This window comes from Canis lupus, chromosome 11 (genome assembly GCF_003254725.2).
Source record: "Canis lupus dingo isolate Sandy chromosome 11, ASM325472v2, whole genome shotgun sequence".
NCBI classification, from domain to species: domain Eukaryota; kingdom Metazoa; phylum Chordata; class Mammalia; order Carnivora; family Canidae; genus Canis; species Canis lupus.
Window position 1 is genome coordinate 51,968,239 of NC_064253.1, and position 21,906 is coordinate 51,990,144.

General features: G+C 42.8%; 2 protein-coding genes across 3 annotated transcripts in view; both read left to right on the top strand.

Annotated features, from left to right (window-relative positions):
• The first annotated feature begins 519 nt into the window (after positions 1-519).
• On the top strand, positions 520-1,635 carry LOC112650202 (olfactory receptor 13C7-like). The gene has a single exon (XM_025432949.1). The coding sequence runs from the start codon at positions 520-522 to the stop codon at positions 1,462-1,464; it is 945 nt and encodes a 314-aa protein (XP_025288734.1). The 3' UTR covers positions 1,465-1,635.
• A 14,860-nt stretch (positions 1,636-16,495) lies between these two features.
• The window catches only part of RECK (reversion inducing cysteine rich protein with kazal motifs), a 91,953-nt gene continuing 86,542 nt past the window's right edge, over positions 16,496-21,906 (top strand). For both annotated transcript variants that reach the window (XM_025432346.3, XM_025432345.3), the window contains exon 1: positions 16,496-16,664. In XM_025432346.3, coding sequence (XP_025288131.1) covers positions 16,565-16,664 — 100 coding nt within the window. In that variant the 5' untranslated portion in view covers positions 16,496-16,564. The remainder of the gene's footprint in view (positions 16,665-21,906) is intronic.

A 21,906-nucleotide genomic window follows, 5' to 3' on the forward strand; every position in this document is an offset into this window, starting at 1 on the left:
TTAGAGGCCCCTCGCAGTGAGACTTGCACCTCACAACCTGTCCCCCACCTTCAGGAGCCTATCAGTAATGCTTCTTAGCCTCTCACTAGCCACCTCCAGACATTGCAAATGCCTCAGCTGACAGAGCCTCAAGTGCTAGACTTTTCTGAATTCCAGATTCCCAGAATTCCATGATTCTGAGAATTCCATGATTCCTGGAATCATGACCCTATGATTCTTTACTGTCTTATAACCTCACCAGTGCTTTACACAGATGTTTTATGTAGTTGTCTAGTTGTTTCTTTTTGTCATATGCAGGAAAATTAGTCCAAATTAACTCTTGATTCTTACTGGAAGCAGAAGTTAAATATTATTCTCTACAATATTTTTCCTAGATTCCTATAGAGATGATCAAATCATCAGAGTTCTTCTCCAGTTGCTCAGCAGGGTGGGGATTTTTGCCCTGCTGCCCAGGCACTTTCGGAGTCAGAGAATGCTGAAATTGCAGAGAGTTCCTACAGAGGACAGAGCAGACGCACCATGGACAGGTCCAATCAGACCTCTCCTGTGATGGGGTTTATTCTCCTGGGCCTCTCAGCCCACCCGAAACTGGAGAAAACCTTCTTTGTGCTCATTCTCGTGATGTACCTTGTAATCCTGTTGGGCAACGGGGTCCTCATCCTGGTGACCATCCTTGATTCCCACCTGCACACACCCATGTACTTCTTCCTGGGGAACCTCTCCTTCCTGGACATCTGCTACACAACCTCTTCAGTCCCCCTTATTCTTGACAGCTTCCTGACCCCCAGGAAAACCATACCCTTCTCAGCCTGTGTCATGCAGATGTTTCTCTCCTTTGCCATGGGAGCCACAGAGTGTGTGCTTCTGGGCATGATGGCATTTGATCGCTATGTGGCCATCTGTAACCCGCTGAGGTACCCTGTGGTCATGAGCAAGGCTGCCTATGTGCCCATGGCTGCCAGCTCCTGGGCAGCTGGTATCACCAACTCTGTAGTCCAGACATCCCAGGCTATGAGGCTTCCCTTCTGTGGGGACAATGTCATCAATCACTTCACCTGTGAGATCCTGGCTGTGCTGAAGTTGGCCTGTGCTGACATTTCTATCAATGTGATTAGCATGGTTGTGGCTAATGTGATCTTCCTGGGGGTCCCAGTTGTGTTCATTTTTGTCTCCTATGTGTTCATCATTGCTACCATCCTGAGGATCCCCTCAGCTGAGGGGAGGAAAAAGGCCTTCTCCACCTGCTCTGCCCACCTCACCGTAGTGGTTGTCTTCTATGGGACCATCCTCTTCATGTATGGGAAGCCCAAATCCAAGGACCCCCAGGGGGCAGACAAGCAGGACATTTCAGACAAGCTCACCTCCCTCTTTTATGGGGTGGTGACCCCCATGCTCAACCCCATCATCTACAGCCTGAGGAACAAGGACGTGAAGGCTGCTATGAAGAACCTGGTATGTCAATAATACCTAAGTGAGTGACTATCAAAGATTTCCAGACTGCCAGAATGCAAGAGCTCCAAACTCCTCATTGTACTCATGGGGAAATGGTAACGTAAAGTAGAGAAGGGAGTTTCCTAAGGTCCATGTTGTAGACCATGTGACTAAGACTAAAAAGTAAACTGGTTCTCTGTCTATCCACCCATCCATTGTTCCATAGTTAATGGAAGCTTTGTCTATGCACCTAGAACAAAAGAGCCTTCACATTGCCAGAAATGTTGGCTGGTTGTTGGCTTTGTGCACAACCACAGTGACATCATATCACAGCTATTTTATGCTAGCAAAATCTTAGATTCTCTGCCACTGGAAGCTGGTGCATGTCTGTGAATCCTCATTGGTATGTTCAAAATTAAGAGACAACACACTGATAGCACCATGGCAAGAATTCACCTTTAAGTCTTAATACCAGGAAGAGAGAACTCTTACCTTGAGTGTGGAACACTTTGATGAAGCACAGAGAGATATTTGCACTCTCTTCTGCATGGCTGGGAGGCAGCAGCTCTCAATCTCTTGTTCCCCACACAAACTACATGACTCACAGCATCAAACACTCCCATGGGGGTGCCCAGACAATAAGGAAGTCCAAAAATGTTTTGGAGAAAGCAAAAGGTTATAATAATCCTCAATTGCACAGCTATCATCAACCATTAGTAAGAGTTGGCACAGGTGTGTGGTATGATGGGGGGGCTGCAGGTTTGGACTCTCGGATAGCAGCCATAATCACCTGGAGGTTGAAGGTCATACTGTGTGAGAGACCTTTCACTGCACAATTGAGAGAATTCCACTCAACCTGGTTTGAGAATAATGTGGATTTATCCAGAAGTAGGGCCAATATCAGGCAAAGTTCATCAGGCTCTAGTTTCTTTGCTCTGAGATTCTGTTGACTCTTCACTCTTCCAAGTATCAGGTTTGTTCTCAGGCTGACTCTTCTCATGGTCACAAGATGGCTGTTGTAGACCTGGACCTGCAGTTTCCCCATTCACTCATGGGATAGAAACCACTGGTTCCTACAACCAGAGAACAAGTGTCCTGAGGTTTGCTCTGACTGTACTGATTGATCAATGCAAACTGCAAACCAATCATAGTGGCAGGTGAGATGATTATGCAGGTTGGCTTGGACCAACAGGACCCTCCTCTGAAACATAAAGTGGGGTCAGTCTAACCTGTCTATAGCTGCTATACAGAGGAAAATCTGGAGTCACTAAGAAAGTGGTAGAGGGGCAATGGACCCTAGAAGGGCAGCCAACAAATGTCCACCATTTTCTGGGCCCTAGGTGAGGTTTCCTGACTCTGGGAAATCCCTAGGAGGATAGCATACCTCTTTTCTTTTTGTAAGATTTTATTTTCTTTTTTATCTGAAAGAGAGTGTGTGTAAACAGGGGGAGGAGCAGAGGGAAAGGGAGAGAGGAAGCAGACTGCCTATTAAGCTGAGAGCCCTATGAGGGGCTGGATCTCATGACCCCTGAGATCACCGCCTAAGCCGAGACCAAGAGCTGGTTAACCAACTGAGCCACCCAGGAGCCCCGAGAATGCCTCTTACTGAATATCAGGCATATTCCCAGCCTCATCAAATGGGGGCTCAGTGCCAGACTTAATTTGATTAAAGGAAACAAATACAAGAATATTCCTTGTACATCTGAATTTTTGTCCTAGATTCAAACCTGTTCCCAGTGTGTTTGTATCATGTTTCAACTCTGCAGATGAGAAGTCCACCTGATGGTCTGCCTTCTGAGATGGATCTTTTTTTTTTTTTTTTTTTTTCTGAGATGAATCTTATTCCTCCTTGGCTTTGTAATTTTATAATTTTTCTACTTTTAGTTTTCCTTTGCCCCATTTTCTCACCTATCTATTTTTAATTATTTGGCCTCAGATATAGTCTTGGGTTATCTCAGTCCTTTGTGGGATGATGCAGGCATACATTATAAGACCAACAAGCAAACAAAGCAGCAAGTAAGCAAGCAAACGAATGAACAAACAAAATCCAAATTAACTAATGACAAAACATGGCAGTGGGTGGGGCAGTGGTCTGACTGTTGGAGACACAGCCCCTCACAGCTTTCTCTGGGCCTTGCTGTCTCTTTTTCCTGCTGTACCTTAGTTTGGGACTGGATCACCTTGAGGCTGACCTTTCAAGATGGTGGTTCTAACCCCAGGCCATAGGCATGAGACTAGAGATGGTGAAATGAGACTTTGTAATCCTCCAGGATCATCCTTGTCCTGAGTTGCTTCCTTAACTCCCAGTCCCCTGGATTTATTATATGTGTCACATGACACATACTGGAGATGGTAGTTATAATTATTTCTACACATGTACTTAGATTTACCTGAATACAAGGCTGTATGAGCAGATCTCAGGTCTTTTATCATGAACACCCCCAAAGGTATATCTGTGCTATCTGGCAAGTACAGTTGAAAGACTCTGCTCATTCCCAGATTCTGGGTGGTGGTAGAGGTTCCTTTCATGTAGGATTTCATATAAAATACCAAAACTACCTGCAAAGATTAAGACTTCTTATGGGCTTTCTAGCAGGAGAGAGGAAAGAATACACCAATCTCTACAGAACTTCTCTTTAGGCTTGGGGACAGTGAGAGGGAATCAAGTGGAATCTCCTTCCTTGGAAATCTGTAAAATGAGGATCCTACTCATGTTGAATTGACCACAATCTGACCCTCCTCACCACCAGAGGTTGAGCGGGGCTGCCGGCAAATAGAGGAAAGTGGTTGTACTCCTGGAGAAGGTGGGCAAGGAGACCCAGGGAGAGTCTGGGGCTATCTGTTGCTGTCTCTGTATTTTCCTTTGTTTCATGATCTCCAATTCACCTGACTCACTGTGTTAACAGCATGCTTAGGCAAATCTCACTATCAGGGAATAAGAGGGATGGAGTTGAGCTTTATTACAGCCCTTTGCTCCTTCACTCCATTTAAGACATTTTCCTCAGAGTCTAGGAATACCAATGTTCTGGCTCCTCAGCCTTCTACTAAAACTTCTGCTCATGAATTCTAGGTGATTTCCGTAATCAACCCAAATGAATTCTTAGGGGGGAAAAATGAGAAAAAATTAACTTGAGCCTACACAAGTAAATTTTTGTTCTTATAACTAAAAGAGCAAAACTAGACAGATTGGAAGTTCACATAGGAGTCAGTGACTCACAGCTGGTACTGGCTGCAGACTCCATAACCATTAAGATTCCCAGGGGATCCTTTGAGGACCAGGGCTGGTTCTGTTTGCTCCCAATTAAGACTGATGCTTTGTTCCCCTGAGGGTTAAGGCCAGGAACCTGAGTGTTGTGAAAAGTCCATTAGTATTCCAAATTGAATTATTACAACAGCTGCCTCTGGCACTTTCCAGGAAAACAAAAGAGCAGTTCAAAGAGCAACTGGGTGGGGGAGAATAGGGAGGTAGACATGCCATGCGAGCTGCTCAGGTCAACACAGACTAGGGCTAAGCCATCCTGCCACATCCTTCCAGAGGTACTGTGAGCCCAGGCCAGGGAGCCAGAGACCTGCCTTCCAATTCTGCTGCTAATGCCATTTGCCACTGTTGAGTTTCTTTCCCTCTCTGACTCTTATTAATTTCTTTGTGAAATGAGAGTGTATCCCCCATCTTTCTCCATAAGCAATGCATGAGAAAACACCTAGGGAGAGCCCAGAGGGGAGGAACTCATGCCTCACACCCACAACCTGTCACTCGGTGATTAGAGGGTACTTTTGGGTTCTCCCCCTCCACGGTATATGAGCTATGGCTCCAAATTGCTAATGACACTTCCAGTAGATTTGAAGGAGCTGTGGGCGGCTGATTTTCAACACTGACTACCTGTGCCTGCTGCAAACCTGCCATCTGGTGGACATTTCTGCAAGCTTCCAAGAGCAGTGCTGATGCCGCTTCTTTTTTAAATTTAATTTCAGTTTGCCAACATACAGCATAATACCCAGTGCTCATCACATCACATGCCCTCCTTATGCCCATCACCCAGTACCCCCTCCCCCCACCTCCCTCCCCTTCAGCAACCCTCAGTTTGTTTCTCAGAGTTAAAAGTCTCTCATGTTTTTTCTTCCTCTCTAATTTTTCCCCATTCAGTTTCCCCTGCCTCCCTTACGGTTCCTTATAAATGGGAGATATTCATCCTTTCTGATGGCTGAGTAATCTTCCATTATTCCACTGTACATATATACACCACATCTTTATGGAAAGCAGTGCTTCTTGAATCCGAATGTGCTCAAGAGTCAGGTGGGGATGCTGTGAAAATGCAGATTTGGATTTAGTGAGTCTGAAGTGGGACCTGAGTCTCTACATTTCTGACAGGTTCTGAGGGGATGCTTCTGTGCTGCTCTGCAGGCCACACTTTGAGCAGCAAGCCCTGAAAGACTTGGGACCAGGACTGAGGGACTGAGGAAGAGGCAGGGAAGCAACTTCTGCATGTCCTGCAGAGGACACATGCCAAATCCTATGGCATCAGCCATCCGGTCTGGTCTCTCTAAGTTCCAAGACAGCAGTTTGCCCTGCGACCTCGCTTCTCTATGCATCTAAAGATTGTTGATTTATCAGTTTGTTTAGCTTTTTAGTTATCAGTAGAGTGTTGACTACCAAGCTTCTTACATGTTAGACCAAGAACTAGCCATTCCCGCTTCAAATAGCTCCAAAGTGCAGTCAAGTGCAAATATGACATGATAAAGAAAAAAATTGTAAGAGTGTTTTGGGAGTACAAGGGAAGGCAGAGCTGTTGACCAGGGAATCACTCTCAGGAGAAGGAGGGAAGAAGAAATACAATAAAAATAACCTTAATTTCTAGAGTAGAAGCTCTCAAATTGTATCAAACAGAAGACCCTCTTTACACAATTTTTTTTTTTTAATTTATGATAGTGACACAGAGAGAGAGAGAGAGGCAGAGACACAGGCAGAGGGAGAAGCAGGCTCCATGCACCGGGAGCCCGACGCGGGACTCGGTCCCCGGTCTCCAGGATCGCGCCCTGGGCCAAAGGCAGGCGCTAAACCGCTGCGCCACCCAGGGATCCCAGAAGACCCTCTTTAATTTTTTTTAATTTTTATTTATTTATGATAATCGCACAGAGAGAGAGAGAGAGAGGCAGAGACACAGGCAGAGGGAGAAGCAGGCTCCATGAACCGGGAGCCCGACGCGGGACTCGATCCAGCGTCTCCAGGATCGCGCCCTGGGGCGAAGGCAGGCGCCGAACCGCTGCGCCACCCAGGGATCCCCAGAAGACCCTCTTTAATATGGACTCTATGTCTGAATATTTCGATTTCTCTAAGTCAGAGCTGAGGTAAGGCCCATAGGAAAGCTGGGCTTAGGGCTCAGAAACCTAGTTATTTAGTCTTTTTAAATCCCTCCAAGATTCCACAGAGCTACATATGTTGCTAGTGAAGAGCAACTGAACAATACAAAGATCTTTTCAAGGGAACAATGTTAGATTCTTCCTGCCAGATTTGAACTTACTACAAGGTAGCAATTACTGAAGTACATATTATTGCTTTGTAAAGTTTTATAAAATCAGTGGTATCAGAGGCATTTGAAAATTCCAGCTGTAAGAATGAAATACATATATGTCAGGTCAAAATTCACAGTGTGAAGAAAAAGATCACTTCTTAATAGTGGGAAGTCACAACTTAGAATTGAATGAAAGTTGCCTCTGATATGCATGTCACACCATACTTTGCCATACACTTCCAATGGATTGGAATTAAACATAAAATACCATCGTGATTACAAAAAGCTAAAAAAAAGAATGGAATAACATATTTATTCCAGCTGCGGAGAGGGTGTGATTCATTATTTTGGAAGAGAGAAGGTATCAGGATTAAAATAGACAAGTTCAAACATACATTCTATAAAACTCCTGATTAACAAAGTTTCATCAAACAAGTATCAAACGACTGCCAGATGGAAGTTTGTCAGACTCCACAAGTATTTCTTTAAAATATATATATATCCAAATAACTTTTAATAGGTAGTAAAACAATGGGCACATGCAAACTTGTGATTTTTTTTATTATTTTTTTTTTATTTTAAAGTCTTTATTCATTTATTCATGAGAGACACACAGAGAGAAAGAAGAGAGAGACGTGGGACTCGATCCTGGGACTCCAGGATCACACCCTGGGCCGAAGGCAGGAGCCAAACCGCTGAACCACACAGGGATCCCCTGATTTTTTTTTTTTTACACACTGGGAGCCACTCTCACGTTAGCATGCATGCCATTGAGTTGACTTCTTTTTATATAGACCTCAGAATAAATCCTTTCCTGCCATCTCTGTGCATTTTTTTTATCTTCTTTAAATGTGTCCTTGATTAGTAAAAGTGTAGTTCTGCACTGATCTTTTCTTTAATCTAGGCTGATGCACATCCGCTCGTGCATATATAATTGTACCAGGGAGTACACATAAGCACTGTTCTCAATTAAGTGTTGGGCAAGCCTCAGAATCATCTGCTTGGTGCATGTTCTCATCATGGTGTCATAACCGATTGCACAATAAGAAATGAACATGTAACTGGTCACACAGTAAAAATGCCACATTATAAATTGTATTGGGATTAACCATAAATTTGGGGTGCTACTTCTCTGGCTACATTTATGATAAGGAATTGAGCAGTTATCCAATCTTCTAGGTGAACCACTATTTTTTTCTGATTTTTAATGTCAAACTAGCATTTTTTAAATTAATAAACTTTGTCTTTCAGAGCAGTTGCAAAAGTGGGCAGAAAGTACAGAGAGTTCCCATACACCCCCATCTCCACACTACCATCTCCCTCATTATCAGCATCCCCCACCAGAGAGATTATCTTTGTTACAACTAATGAACCTACACTAACACATCATCACCCAGAGTCTATAATTTATTTTAGGATTTACTCTTAGTGTTTTACAGTCTGTGGATTTGGACAAATGTATAATGACATGTGTTCAGCACTATAGTTTTATACAAAATCACGTTACTGCCCTAAAAAGCCTCTTTGCTCTGCCTCTTCACCCCTCCATCCCCATTAATCTCTAGAAACCCCTTATCTTTCTACTTTTCCAGAATGGCATATAGTTGGAATCATACAGTATACAGCCTTTTCAGATTGGTTTCTTTCACTTAAAAACATACTTTTAAATTTCCTCTATGTCTTTTCATAGCTTGATAGCTCATTTCTTTGTAGTGTTGAACCATATCCTACAGTCTGAATGTACTAAATAAATGTTTATTTATCCACTATCTACTGAAGGGTATCTTGGTTGCTTCCAAGTTTTGGCAATTATGAATAAAGCTGCTATAAACATCCATGTGCAAATTTTGGTATGGACATAAATTTTCCCAAATCAATATTGAAACAAAAAGTTCTCAGTATTTCTTCTTCAAGGTACTATCTTAATTTAAATAAAGGGTAGTTTGAGACTGTAAATGAGCTCTTTAAAAAACCATGACCCTTTGCAAAGTACTCATCTGTGTGAATGAGAATTTTCTCTACAGGCAACCAAAACAAAATACTGAAGTAAATTGAAGTCTGAAACTGATGTGAAGGCAATTATCATCCATAATTCCAGATTTCAAGTTTTGTGTTCATCAAAATCTCATTATCTTTGAATTCTCATTCATTACCTTTGAACCAAGTAATTGTTATAAACTTAAACTTATAAAAGAAATGTAACAATAAAACTAGCTTTCCTTCCTCTGTTTTACATAGCAGAAGTCTACAAGATTTTGTTGAAAAAAAGATTCTACTGCTAAAAAATAAAAATAATATTCTTTGAAAATTGCTGGAATACACAGGCAAAGAGAGTAGAGAATGGGGGCATTCTCACAGCCTTGTGTTTTATTTTTTATTTAAATTCTAGCCAATGAACATACAGTGCAATATTGGTTTCAGGTGTAGAATTAAGTGATTCAGGGAGAATGTAGTGATTTATCACTTTATATAACACCCAGTGCTCATCACAAGTGCCCTCCATAAAACCCATCATCCAGCTAGCTCATCCCCTGCCTACCTCCCTCCATCAACCCTCAGTTTGTTCTCTATTGTTAAGAGTCTCTTATGGTTTGTTTCATGCTCTCCTGTTTTTCTTTTTCCACCTTCCCATATGTTCATCTGTTTTGTCTCTTAACTTTCTCATGAGTGAAATCATATGGTATTTGTCTTTCTCTGATTGCCTTATCCACTTAGAATATTACCCTTTAGCTCTGTCCATGTCGTTGCAATGGCAAGATCTCTCTTTTTTTTTTCTTTTTTTTCTTTTTTTTTTGATGGCTGAGTAATATTCATTCATTTGCCCATTAATCTGTCAATGGACATTTGGACTTTCTCCATAGTTTGGCAGTTTCATGTCTTTAGAGGACTCATCAAGCCTAGCAGGTATTTTACCAGCATCACAGATTGAGGGTTACCATGCTGATTTTTTTTTTTTTTTTTTTTAGATTTTATATATTTATTCATAGAGACAGAGACAGAGAGAGAGAGAGAGAGAGAGAGAGATGCAGAGACACAGGCAGAGGGAGAAGCAGGTTCCATGCAGGAAGCCCGACACGGGACTTTATCCCAGGTCTCCTGGATCACACCCTGGATTGAAGGTGGGGCTAAACCACCGAGCCACCCGGCCTGGGCCTGTCCCCGTGCTGAATTTTATACCATGTCGGTATTGGGTGCCTTGGGGTAGGGCTTGGCTTCTCTTCTTCCTGTGAGATCTCAGTACAGGGGCCAATGGGAAGGTCATATGCACAGATTCTGCTTGAAGGCACAGGGAACACCTTTGTTCTACAAAGCCATACTCCTAGTTATTAAATTACCAGTGAACATGATAACCATTAGAAAGCATTTTCTCTGGCTGGACAGTTGCTTCTAAGCAACAACTTCTAGAAGGGCTGACGGACAGTTAGTTGTCTCTGCAAGTCCCCTTCCTGCTAAGCTACTAAAACTTTTTATTTTTATTAAAGATTAAATTAAAGGGTGCCTAGGTGCCTCAGTCACTTAATTAAGCATCTGCCTTCAGCTCAGGTCATGATCCCAGGGTCCTGTCAGGTTTCCTCCTCAGTGGGGAGTCTTCTTCCTCAAACTTAGCTGTCCCTCCCCGCCCCCCCCCCCCCCGCCCTTGTGCTCTCTGGTTTTCTTTCTCTCTGTCAAATAAATAAATAAAATCTTTAAAAAAGAAAAGATTAACTTCAGAAATTTACTATGCATAAATTCCCGAAAACAAAATATAGAGTCCTAGCTAATTAAAATCAGCAAAACCTGCCATGTTCTTTTGTTTTGTTTTGTTTTTTTAAGATTTTATTTATTTATTCATGAGAGAGAGGGGAGAGAGAGAGAGAGAGAGAGAAAGAGAGGCAGACACAGGCAGAGGGAGAAGCAGGCTCCATGCAGGGAGCCCGACGTGGGCTGGGTCTTCAGGACCAGGCCCTGGGTTAAAGGTGGCACTAAAACACTGAGCCACCCGGGCTGCCCTAACCTGCCATGTTCTTAATCAGAAAGTTTTTCTCCTCTAGACACCAGAGAGAAATTTGGAACTATATAAATGAATGAAGAGCATCAGAAATGCTTAACATGTGGGTAAATATAATAGACATTATTTCTGGTTTTAGAATCCCTTGTTTAAATAATTGGCTATTTAAAGCAAAATAATAGTGTGTGGAAGTAAGATATATGACAACATTAGCACAAAAGATAAGAAGGGGAAAATGGAATCATACTGTTGTCACGTTCTTACATTTTACATGAAGTGATAATTATTATTCGAAGATAGGCTGTAATAAGTTAAAATGTACACTATAAACCCTATAGCACCTACTGAAAAATAAAATAAAGGATAATACAGGTAAGCCAATAGAGAAGGTAAAATGAAATCACACACAAAAAAATGCTCCAAACACTCTATTATTTCAAAAGAACGTAGGAAAAGAGAAAAAGTGGGAAAATGGAAATGAAGCAAATAGAAAACAAATAGCAAGACAGTAGATTTAAACTCAGCCATATCAATAAGTATATTAAATCTCAATGACCCTCTAGGGGGTATTATGCTAAGCGAAATAAGTCAGAGAAAGATAAATACAATATGATTTCACTCACATGTGGAATTTAAGAAACAAAACAGATGAACATAGGGGAAAGGAAGGAAAAAGAAAATAAAAACAGGGAGGCAAAATGTAAGAGACTCTTAACTGTAGGAAACAAACAGGGTTGCTGGAGGGAGGAGGAGGGGGAGGGTAACTGGGTGATGGGGCATTAAGGAGGGCAGGTGATGTAATGAGCACCCAGTGACAGGACAAAATAATTTTATAAGTGCCATACTGACCTCTAAGTGTTAACCTTTCTTTGGAATGAAAGATAATTACAACAATGCTGTAGAACTATATAAGCCCCAAAGTAAACCTCATGTGTAATTTTAAGTTTTCTAACAGCCTTACTAAAAAAGAGTTAAAAAGAATTGTAGTGGCTACATGTCTTCATACATTTGTCAAAACCCATGAAATGTATAAATTACACCAAGAATGAACCCTAGTGTAAATTATGGACTTGGGGTGATAATGTCAGTGTAGGTTCATTGATTGTAACAAATGTGCCCCTCAGTGCAGGATGTTGATAGTGGAAGAGCCTGTGCCTGTGTGGAGGTGGGGGTGGGATATGGGAAATCTCTATACTTTCTGCTCAATTTTGCTGCAAACCGAAAACTGCTCAAAAAATAAATAAATAAGCTCTGTTTAAAACAAAACAAACAAACAAACAAAAAAACCTCACACACAAAAAGCAACTCCAAAAATGAATAAAAAGACAGGTGAAATTCATTTTAATAATGTTTTATATTCTTATTTTCATGCTAAGTCTTTAAATTCTGGTGTTAGCACATTTCAATTTGGACTTGCTGTATCTCCAGTACTCAAGAGCCACATGTGGCTAGTGGGTATCATATTAGATAGTATAACTGGAGAGTTTTGGCTCTTCTCCCCTGGGGTGGAGATGGGAAGTAAGGTGGAAAGTAAATCCAACCAGTCAGTTCTGTGACCCAAGTTAAAGATTGTCCATATCTTTCATTATAATTCTACAGTGTTTAACATAATTCACTGTCAAGCACTGTATTAGACAGTTTACCTATTTATTTATTTATTTTTAAAATTTTTAAAAAAATTATTCATAAGAGACTCACAGAGAGAAGCAGAAACATGGTCAGAGGGAGAAGCAGGCTCCCTGCGGGGAGCCCAATGCAAGACTCAATCCCAGGACCCCGGGATCATACCCTGAGCTAAAGACAGATGCTGAACCACTGTGCCACCCAGGTGCCCCTGTGTTAGACATTTATTTTTTATTTTTTATTTTTTTTTGTTAGATATTTTAAATATAGTATCTTCCTTCATCTTCTCAAGAAGTCCAAGATAAACACAAAGGAACATAAACAGAGAAGTTAAATGACTTTGCCCAAGGTCACAAGGCTAGTTAACACAATGAACTATTAATATGATTAACAGCTAGTTAGTGCAGTTTGGACTCAGGTGTGTGTTTAGCCAATGCTCTACGCTGCATCATGTTTCTGCTGTCTCACGGGAAACCTGCTTATGGTGGTCTGATCAAAGGGAAACAGGAAATTAGCTATTGTCTCCATCAAAATACAGTAAGATAACCCCAAAATGGATGTGCTATTTGTTAGTGTGACTGAATGAACATGACTGAGGCTGTGTCAGATCACTTGCCTCAATGGGCAATCATCAGTAGTTTCCAGATCTATCTGCTCAATACAGTCCACCCATAGGAGGGTTATTGAGCCTGATAGTAGGCCAGAAAATGCTTGGCCAAGAAGGGCCTCGATGTCCCTATTCTTGACTTCCTCCAGGATATAGTGACTGGTCAGCCGTCTTTTGGCGTGGGAGGATCTCAAGCAGCTTCTATTTGGTGGCTCATCATCACAACTCCGATTTTAGCCATTTTTTTTAAACATGTCTGTCTCAAATATAAATCTCAGTAGCAGAGAAATTGTCTCTCCTGCCAGGTCCCCTCAACTTCATTACATAACTACATGGATTTATTCGTCCAGAGCAACTTTGCTGTCATATCTCATAATAATTACCTGGAAATAAAGTCATTTCTGATTCTATAGCTAAGAGATCTCCAAGTATTCACGCATTCTCTTTGTGCATCAGACTCCAAGTGTCACCTCTGTGAGTCAACAGGAGTGCGGCCAACCACTCCTGTTATTGGGGGCTTATGTGGAGTGCAACTGACCAGTCCTTTATCCTCCTCCTTCTTCAGCTTCTCTTTCATAGTCAATGATTTCCGATGGGGAGGGTGGATAGTCTTTCCTTTACAAATCGTTATGAGTTGAACTGAGTGTCCCTGCCTCCCCCATATTCATATGTTGAAGTCGTAAAATCCAGTATCTCAGAATGCGACCCCATTTAGAAACAGGGATTATTATAAATGTTATTAAGATGAGGTCATACTGCAGTAGGGTGTGCCCCTAAGTCAACATGACTAGGGTCCTTATAAAAAGGATAAATTTGGGGCAGCCCCGGTGACCTAGCAGTTTAGTGCCACCTGCAGCCCGGGGTGTGATCCTGGAGACCCGGGATTGAGTCCCACATCGGGCTCCCTGCATGGAGCCTGCTTCTCCCTCTGCCTGTGTCTCTGCCCCTCTCTCTCTCTCTCTCTCTTCCTGTATCTCTCATGAATAAATAAATAAAATCTTTTTTTAAAAAAAGGATAAATTTGGACACAGACACACATACAAGGAGAATTCCATGTAAAAGTGAAGGCAAAGATCAAGGTGATGTGTCTACTAGCCCAGGAGTTCCAAAGACTGCCAGTAACACAGCAGAAGCTAGGAGAGAGGCATGAGTCAGATTCTCCCTCACAGTTCCCAAAAGAAACCGACCCTGCCAACACTTTGATCTCAGGCTTCTAGCTTTAAGAACACTCTGAGACAATAAATTACTGTGGCTTAAGCCACCCAGTTTGTGGTACTCTGTTAGGGCAGCCTAGGAACCCAATGGTCTAATGAACCATCTGCATGGCTTATAACTATCAGTATACCAATTGAATTACCTTGGGAGTGGTATCTATTACCTGTATGATCCCATTTTTCCATACGGAAACCTGTTTACAGGCCTCTCTATGACATTTTCTAAGGTGCACAGAGCTAAGGAGTCCAACTGTCCTGTTTTGCCTGGGACTAAGAAGTTTCTGGAACATGAGACTTCCTGTTTTAAAATCAGGACAGGGCAGCCCCGGTGGCTCAGCGGTTTAGCGCTGCCTGGAGTCCAGGGCGTGATCCTGGAGACCCAGGATCAAGTCGCACGGGATCAAGTCGCACGACGGGCTCCCTGCATGGTGCCTGCTTCCCCCTCTGCCTGTGTCTCTGCCTCTCTCTCTCTCTCTGTGTCTCTCGTAAATAAATAAATAAAAATCTTAAAAAAGAATAAAATCAGGACAGTCCCAATCAAAGCAAGATGTGTTGGTCACCTGACACAAAGCCCACTTCTTGCTCAGATCCTTCCAGGGCACAGTCGGGCCCAGAGCAACCATCTTAGTTCCCTCAGCTGAGTGGATTACCATAGGAACTGGGGAATTTTGTGCAGAGGATATATATATTGTGACAGAGGGGTGAAAGCACCACAGAGGTCCAGAACTAAAGGTGAGAGGTTCCGAAAGAATAGTGGCAGAAGTTCAGGGAGGGTGTGGGGATGAAGCTGGAAAAGGTGATTGGGTCCAATTGCTAAGAACCTCTGACCCCATGTTAAATGATTGTACATCATTCTGTCTGAAGAAAACAGGTGGCCCCTCAGACTTCGAAGCAAGAGAGCTGTCATCAGAGCAGATGTTTTAGAAAGATTATCATAATTTATATTTTCCTTTTGTAAGCTTAAAAGAGAGACTAGAGGAACCTAAAATACATATAAACTAACTTCAATATATGGACTTTGGAACTTGAAAAACTGTAAAAGGAAATTATGAGATAATAGGGGAAATGTAAACACTTACTGGATGTTTAATAACATTAAGGGATTTTACATTTGTAGCTGTGATTATACTTTTTTTAAAAAGGGGTAGGAGTGCCTGGGTCCTTCAAGCATCTGCCTTCTGCTCAGGTCATGATCTCACGGTCCTGGGAGCCCCTGATCTGTAGGGAATCTGCTTATCCCTCTGCCCCTCCCCCTGCTCCTGCTCTCTCTCTCTCTCTCTCTCTCTCTCTCTCTCTCAAGTAAAATCTTTAATGTGAAAGAGGGGAAAACAAGGTTTTAATTCAGGAACGGAGAGAAAGGGAGAGAGGTGCTTTGGTAACAGCGGCCCCTTCCAAACATTCCCCACAACAGCTGTGGGGGCAAGGGGTGGGGTAAGGACTCACCTCCAAATTACCTCTTAAACAAAATCTAAACCTGACATTCAAGGCTCTCCATATCTAGGTACACAGCCATTCCAATACCTACCTTGTCCCAATAGGAATTAAGTACTTAACTGTACATCAAAGACACATAGAGGCTACATATGCCAAAGAGTTTTGGTGATGAATCTGTCCCTCGGTCCCCTGTTAGTGGATCGTGTCTTCGGCAGTGCCCCTCAGATGTTAGGGGAGGCCGAGTTGACCTGAGTGCCTTCTTTGCGTGTGAGGCAGCGTCTGGGCAGAAAGGATATTAAAAGGCTCACTGAGGGTAAAGAGGAATGAGAGGGAGAGGTCCCTTTGGTTCAGTCTTGGAGTAAGCTCTAGTTCTCAGGACAACTTGCGCTGTGGGTCTCCTTGGGCAGGTCTCCTCTTTGAGCCTCAATGATCCCAGCTGCAAGGCTCGGGAGGTGGTAGAGGTGTTGCAAGGGCCCTTCCAGCTCTGACACCTCCTGACCCTGCACGTAAGGAACACTGGCTGCGGGACTCCCCTGCAGAAGCCGACACACAGCTGGGCCTTAACAAAGAGCCGGGGTCTCGGGAATGTTCCCGCCCCCCGCAGGTTTTGGAAACGCCCAGAGCCGAGGGGGCGGGGCTTGAGAGCGTCGCAGCCAATCACGAAGGGGCCAGGCCGCTGGGGCGGGGCTTCCGCGAGCAGCGGCGGCGGCCAGGCTGGGTCCGAGCATCCCGCGGCTCCGGACCCCCCGGCCCGGACATGGCGGCGGTCCCGGCCTCCCCGCGAGGCGCGCTGCTGCTTCTCCTGGCCGTGGCGGGGGTCGCGGAGGTGGCAGGGGGCCTGGCCCCGGGCAGCGCGGGTGAGTAACTGCTGGAGCAGCGGTTCGGGGCGGTCCGGGGCGGCCGCCTCCGCGCTCCAAGATGGCGCGAGGCAGGGGGCGGGGGTGCGCGCGACCCCCAGCCCTGGCCCAAGCAGGGTGACCCGGGGTCGGGAGGCCCCGGCGGGCGGGCCAGGGCGCCGAGACGGGACGAGCGAGGAGCGGTCCCCGCCCTCGCCGTCTCCGCCCCGAACATTGGCCGCACCGGGAACGGTGACCCGGGTTCGAGGCCTTGCTCTGTCACCCACGGGGCAGGGGCCCTGCCCTCGCCTTCACCCGCGCAGCGGACTCGGGTCTGCGTCCGAAGAGGGTGCAGTGCCTTTGCCCGGGACCGTCGCGGGGGCTGGATGGCATTTGCGAGGTGCTGCCGCCCTACCGCCGCCCTGGCCAGTGATTGTAACTTGACCCCCAGTTCAGAAAGGGCAGACCTCGGGCGGCGAGCCTTGATGGGCCCCACAGCCTGCCAGGTTCAAGTCTCTCAAGAGCCTGCTCCTCTGCTGCCGTCCGCGGCGGGTGCGCTGCGCTGTGAGTCCAAGGTAGCGCTGGGCTCCGGCGGGAGAGAGACTAAAACTCAGTAGACCCTGCTTTCTGGAGGCTGGTAGGCTTAAGGAGAGTGTGTGCTTGCTCCTGAGGACTTAAACCAGGGACGGATAAGAAATTGTTCAGTGTCTCCCGCGTGCTGGACTTTAGAAGTTGATGCCAACGGAGACATGGCATCCATCTAGGGTGGGAGGAAAGTGGAATGAGCCCCCCAATTGCGCACACGTTAGATTTATACGTGCAAACTGGTGGAGAAGGGCATTGCCTACAGTGAGAGACGCCTAGAGCAAAATCAATCCCAACAAGATAGGTTACAGTGTTAGAGTTTTTGTTTGTTTTTAAGACAGAGTACTTAAGAAGGAAGAGAGTTGTATCAGGAACCTGGGATTAGATAGTTAATTATAATTGGATTCTAAATGTGGCTGTTAATTAGACATCAAAAGAGGGAGAGAGAATGAGAATATGGCTGTGTATTCTTGGCTACCATCAGCTGACCTTTCTGGGCCCCATTTTTCTCATTAAGTTGATCTAAAGCACTACCAAAGCTATGGCCCATAGAATACTGGTTGTCCGTTCTCATCCCACAACCAGTTGATTTTGTGGGAGACATTCGAGTGGAGTAATTAAGAATATAATATTGAACAAGTTACTTGACCTTAGTCTTTTTGTGCGTTTAATACCCACATTTATTATATATAGTACCTTAAGGATTTTATTGTGAGAATTAATAAAGCAATATATGTATAGGATTTAGAATAGCATCTAGTAAGCACTGAAATATTAGCTATTAAATAAGTTTGGGAGACACTGCACATTGTACTGTTCTCTTATAAATTCACAAAACAGGGGATCCCTGGGTGGCTCAGGGCATGATCCTGGAGTCCTGGGATTGAGTCCCGTCGGCATCAGGCTCCCTGCATGGAGCCTGCTTCTCCCTCTGCCTGTGTCTCTCATGAATGAACAAATAAAATCTTTAAAAAAAATTTCACAAAACATTAGATTTACAATAAAAGGTCCAAGGATTCCTGTAGTAAAGAAACTTGTTTGCTGGGGGAATGGGAAAAAGATTGGTGATAGGTATGGAGTTTCTTTTAATGGTAATGAAAAATTAAGTAGTAATGATGGTTGCACAGCTCTGAATATTTTAAAAACAACTGAATTGTACATTTTAAAAGGGTGAATTTAATGGTTTGTGATTGTTAATGTATGAACTCAGGCATATTAAACATTTTAAGAGTTTATTTGAGCAAAAAATGATTTGAATCAGGTAGCTCCAAATGGGAGGTGACAAGAGCTAGAGGAAAGATTTTGATAGAGAAGAGGTGAAAGCAAAGAAATTACTTGATTGGCGATAGCATAGGTGGTAGCCTCACTGGGAACGGCTAACCGGCTGTTTTTGATTGGTTGTCTTTAGGTTTCGCTTTTTTAACCTTGAGGCATTATAGACTTACGTTTGGTTTTGCTTAAGTAGGCTACCAAGGCATTAAAACCGCCTCAGTCTAATGACCTCCTTGTTTAATTAATTTAACATGATTTATATCTCAGTATTATTATAGAAAGAGAGAAGCTTGTTTGCTTATGGAACTCCTTTTTTTGCTCATGATACCTAAAGAACACTTGAGAATATTCTGGGCTAGATAATTTCTAAAGGCTTCCAGCTTTAAAAATCCATGACAACATACAGTTTGGATTGTTTGATAAAAAGAAAAATTCCAAGTTTGATCCAAAAGTCATATTTGTCCCTTGTACTAAGTTCTAGGAAGCATATATTGCCTGGTCCTTACGTAAAGGACATTGACTAATACAATGGACAAAAGCTTCCATTGTGTATTTGTAGGAAGTGTGGGGAATGTTCTTCAATCCTAAATAAAAATTGAGAACACAGTATTAAATTGTGTTTCAGCGAAGGCCTGACTTTTATTCCTGATCAGACAGTCTTCTTTTTCCTTTTCAAGGCTGGGTACCCTGTATGCTCTGGTATAAGGCTTTACTTACAAGTCTTATCTGTTCTTAGGGGTTTTTATTGCTATTCTTGGGGGTGGAGGTGAGGGAATGATATTACTTGCTCAGTGATTATTATTTCTTATGAAGTTTGGGCACAAACTTCTACCTTCTACATTAGAGTAATGCCACTCTTCCTATCCTAGTGTACTTTCCAGTCCCAGCACTGCCCCCCTGCCCCCCATTTCTGATGTTTTCTTTGAAGTATAGGATAGGGACCCTATGCTGTGGTCTCAGGATCTATGTGTCATGGCATCTATTTAAGATGTTTTGTAATGGTACAAAAGAGGGTAAGATGAAACATTAAGGGCTAAATTTCAATAAGTTGGCATTTAAGAATTATGTAATAGTCAGCCTAGGATCCTGAAAAAGAATGTAGTGAATTTTAAGTTAGAAAAAGCAAACGCCTATCTGGAGGGAAGTAATAGAAAGCAGATTCTCTTCCCAAAGACATATCTTGGCCCACATTGTGGAAAGAACTAAGATTAGTAATAGACCAGATATGACAGTTTATCCTGGTATGCTGCTAAAAGTCCTATCTCATATCTATAGATTTAAGCAGTCTCAATAACCATACTTTTCACTGTGTGCCTCTTCTAGAAGAAAGTGTGACGATGTCGAGGAAGTGGTTTTTGTATAATTTAAATGTGATTTTTATTTTTATTTTTAATTTTTTTTAAATAATAAATTTATTTTTTATTGGTGTTCAATTACCAATATACAGAATAACACCCAGTGCTCATCCCGTCAAGTGCCCCCCTCAGTGCCCGTCACCCATTCACCCCACCCCCTGCCTTCCTCCCCTTCCATTACCCCTAGTTCGTTTCCCAGAGTTAGGAGTCTTTATGTTCTGTCTCCCTTCCTGATATTTCCCACACATTTCTTCTCCCTTCCCTTATATTCCCTTTCACTATTATTTTAAATGTGATTTTTAAGAGCAAAACATCCTACAAAGGTCTATTTGTTCAAAAAAAATATATTGAGTGCTGGCTGTATGTCAGGCACTGTTCTAAGTACAGTGCTACTCTTAAGGAGCTTACATTCTACCAGTGGAGAGAGACAGTAAACAGATAAATAAAATGATTTGTGATAGTGATAAGTATACTGTGAAGGAAACCAGCTAATAACAGAATCTTGTGAGTAGAGGGAGAGAGATTCTTTACATACTGATTACAAGAGAGGCCTCTTTGAGAAGGTAAAGTTCACAAACAAAATCTGTAGACTGAAAGTCTAAAAAAGGAATAAGGACCAGAGAGTGAAGAGACCCAAAGGCAAGAAGGAATCAGTATGGTTGCAACATAGTGAACAGGAGAGCAGGCTAGGGTTAACAATACTGAGTCTTGCAAAAAGCCACATAAGGATTATGGATTTTATTCCTTGTGCAGAAAGAAACCAATAGACTGTTCTGTAAAAGATGTAAGCTTTGATTTATATATTATATTGCTGAATGAAAAAAAGTAATTGTAGTGTAGGAGTAACAGCAGGTCAACTAGAAGCGCTCTGCAGTGGTTGAAGCAGGAGATAGTGGTGAATTACAATGAAGTGGTGGTGGAGATAGAAGAGAAATTAAAGATTACATGTAGATTTTTACCTCAAGCAGTTTAGTTAAAAAATGATGCCATTTACTGAAGTCTGGAAGATGAAGAGGAGCAGATTAGAGGAAGGTTGGCAGATGAGCCGAGAAGAGCATCAGAATTCCATTTTTATATATATTTAAAATGGATATTAGGAATAACTGCCATAGGTCCATTTCATACCTGTCAGTAATCCATTCAGCAAATATTTGTTAAGCTGTTATACTGTGATAGGTGCCAGGCATAAAGGGGTAAGCAAAAATAGACGTGGTTTCTGCTTTCATGGTGTTTGTTTATTAGGAAATTCATATATATATCTACATTGCTAACATTATGTGGTTGTATTAGTACATATCTATATTCTAGATCTGAAGAATATATGAGGAAAAATGTAGTTTAGTCAAGTATGTAGCACATAATATGGATGCTGTAAAGCACACAGATAACATGAAAAAGACATCAAGAAAAGTATAGTATTAAGAGAAACTTTCTGATCATGGAATATACTACTGGGTACCAGACATTTATACTTTTAGATTTGTTGTTTTATAGATGAGAGGCCTGCAGCATAAAATGGGCAAAGGAATTATACAAAAATACTGGCTATTAGCCTCTTTGGGGAGGACCTTAGGAGAGTCGTTTGCTTTAGTTGTTTCAGAATGATGAATGTCTAGGTTAGGGCTCTTTTGACCCCCTAAGGGAAGAGAAACCAAGGTAGCTCGGGATTAGGGGGCTAGTATGTAGCATCTAGCAGGGAAGCAGAAATCCAAAGGTAGGAATTTCAGCAAAGCAGACCTTGGGACTGCTGTGGGAACTAGAAAGCTTCCAGGAGCTAAAACTACTATTAGAGACCATCTCTCTCTCCGTTCATAGCTTCTATGTGCATCTCTTGCATTTCCCACTCTCCACCAAACTCTTTTTATTCATTGTTTCTGGGCTACCATAAAACTTCAGCTTCCCTAGCTCCACCTCTTCTTGACCTTATGGCTTCAGGGCCCACCACCTTCAATGCCTGAATCTATGCTGCACACTTCTGTGCCTGAGTATTTGATTGGGTCCAATTTATCTTTTCACTTAGGCCAAAACCTCATATGATATTGCTAAATTAT

What these genes read in the sequence shown, in the direction of transcription:
- LOC112650202 (XM_025432949.1), top strand. Translation starts at nt 520, where the DNA reads ATGGACAGGTCCAATCAGACCTCTCCTGTGATGGGGTTTATTCTCCTG.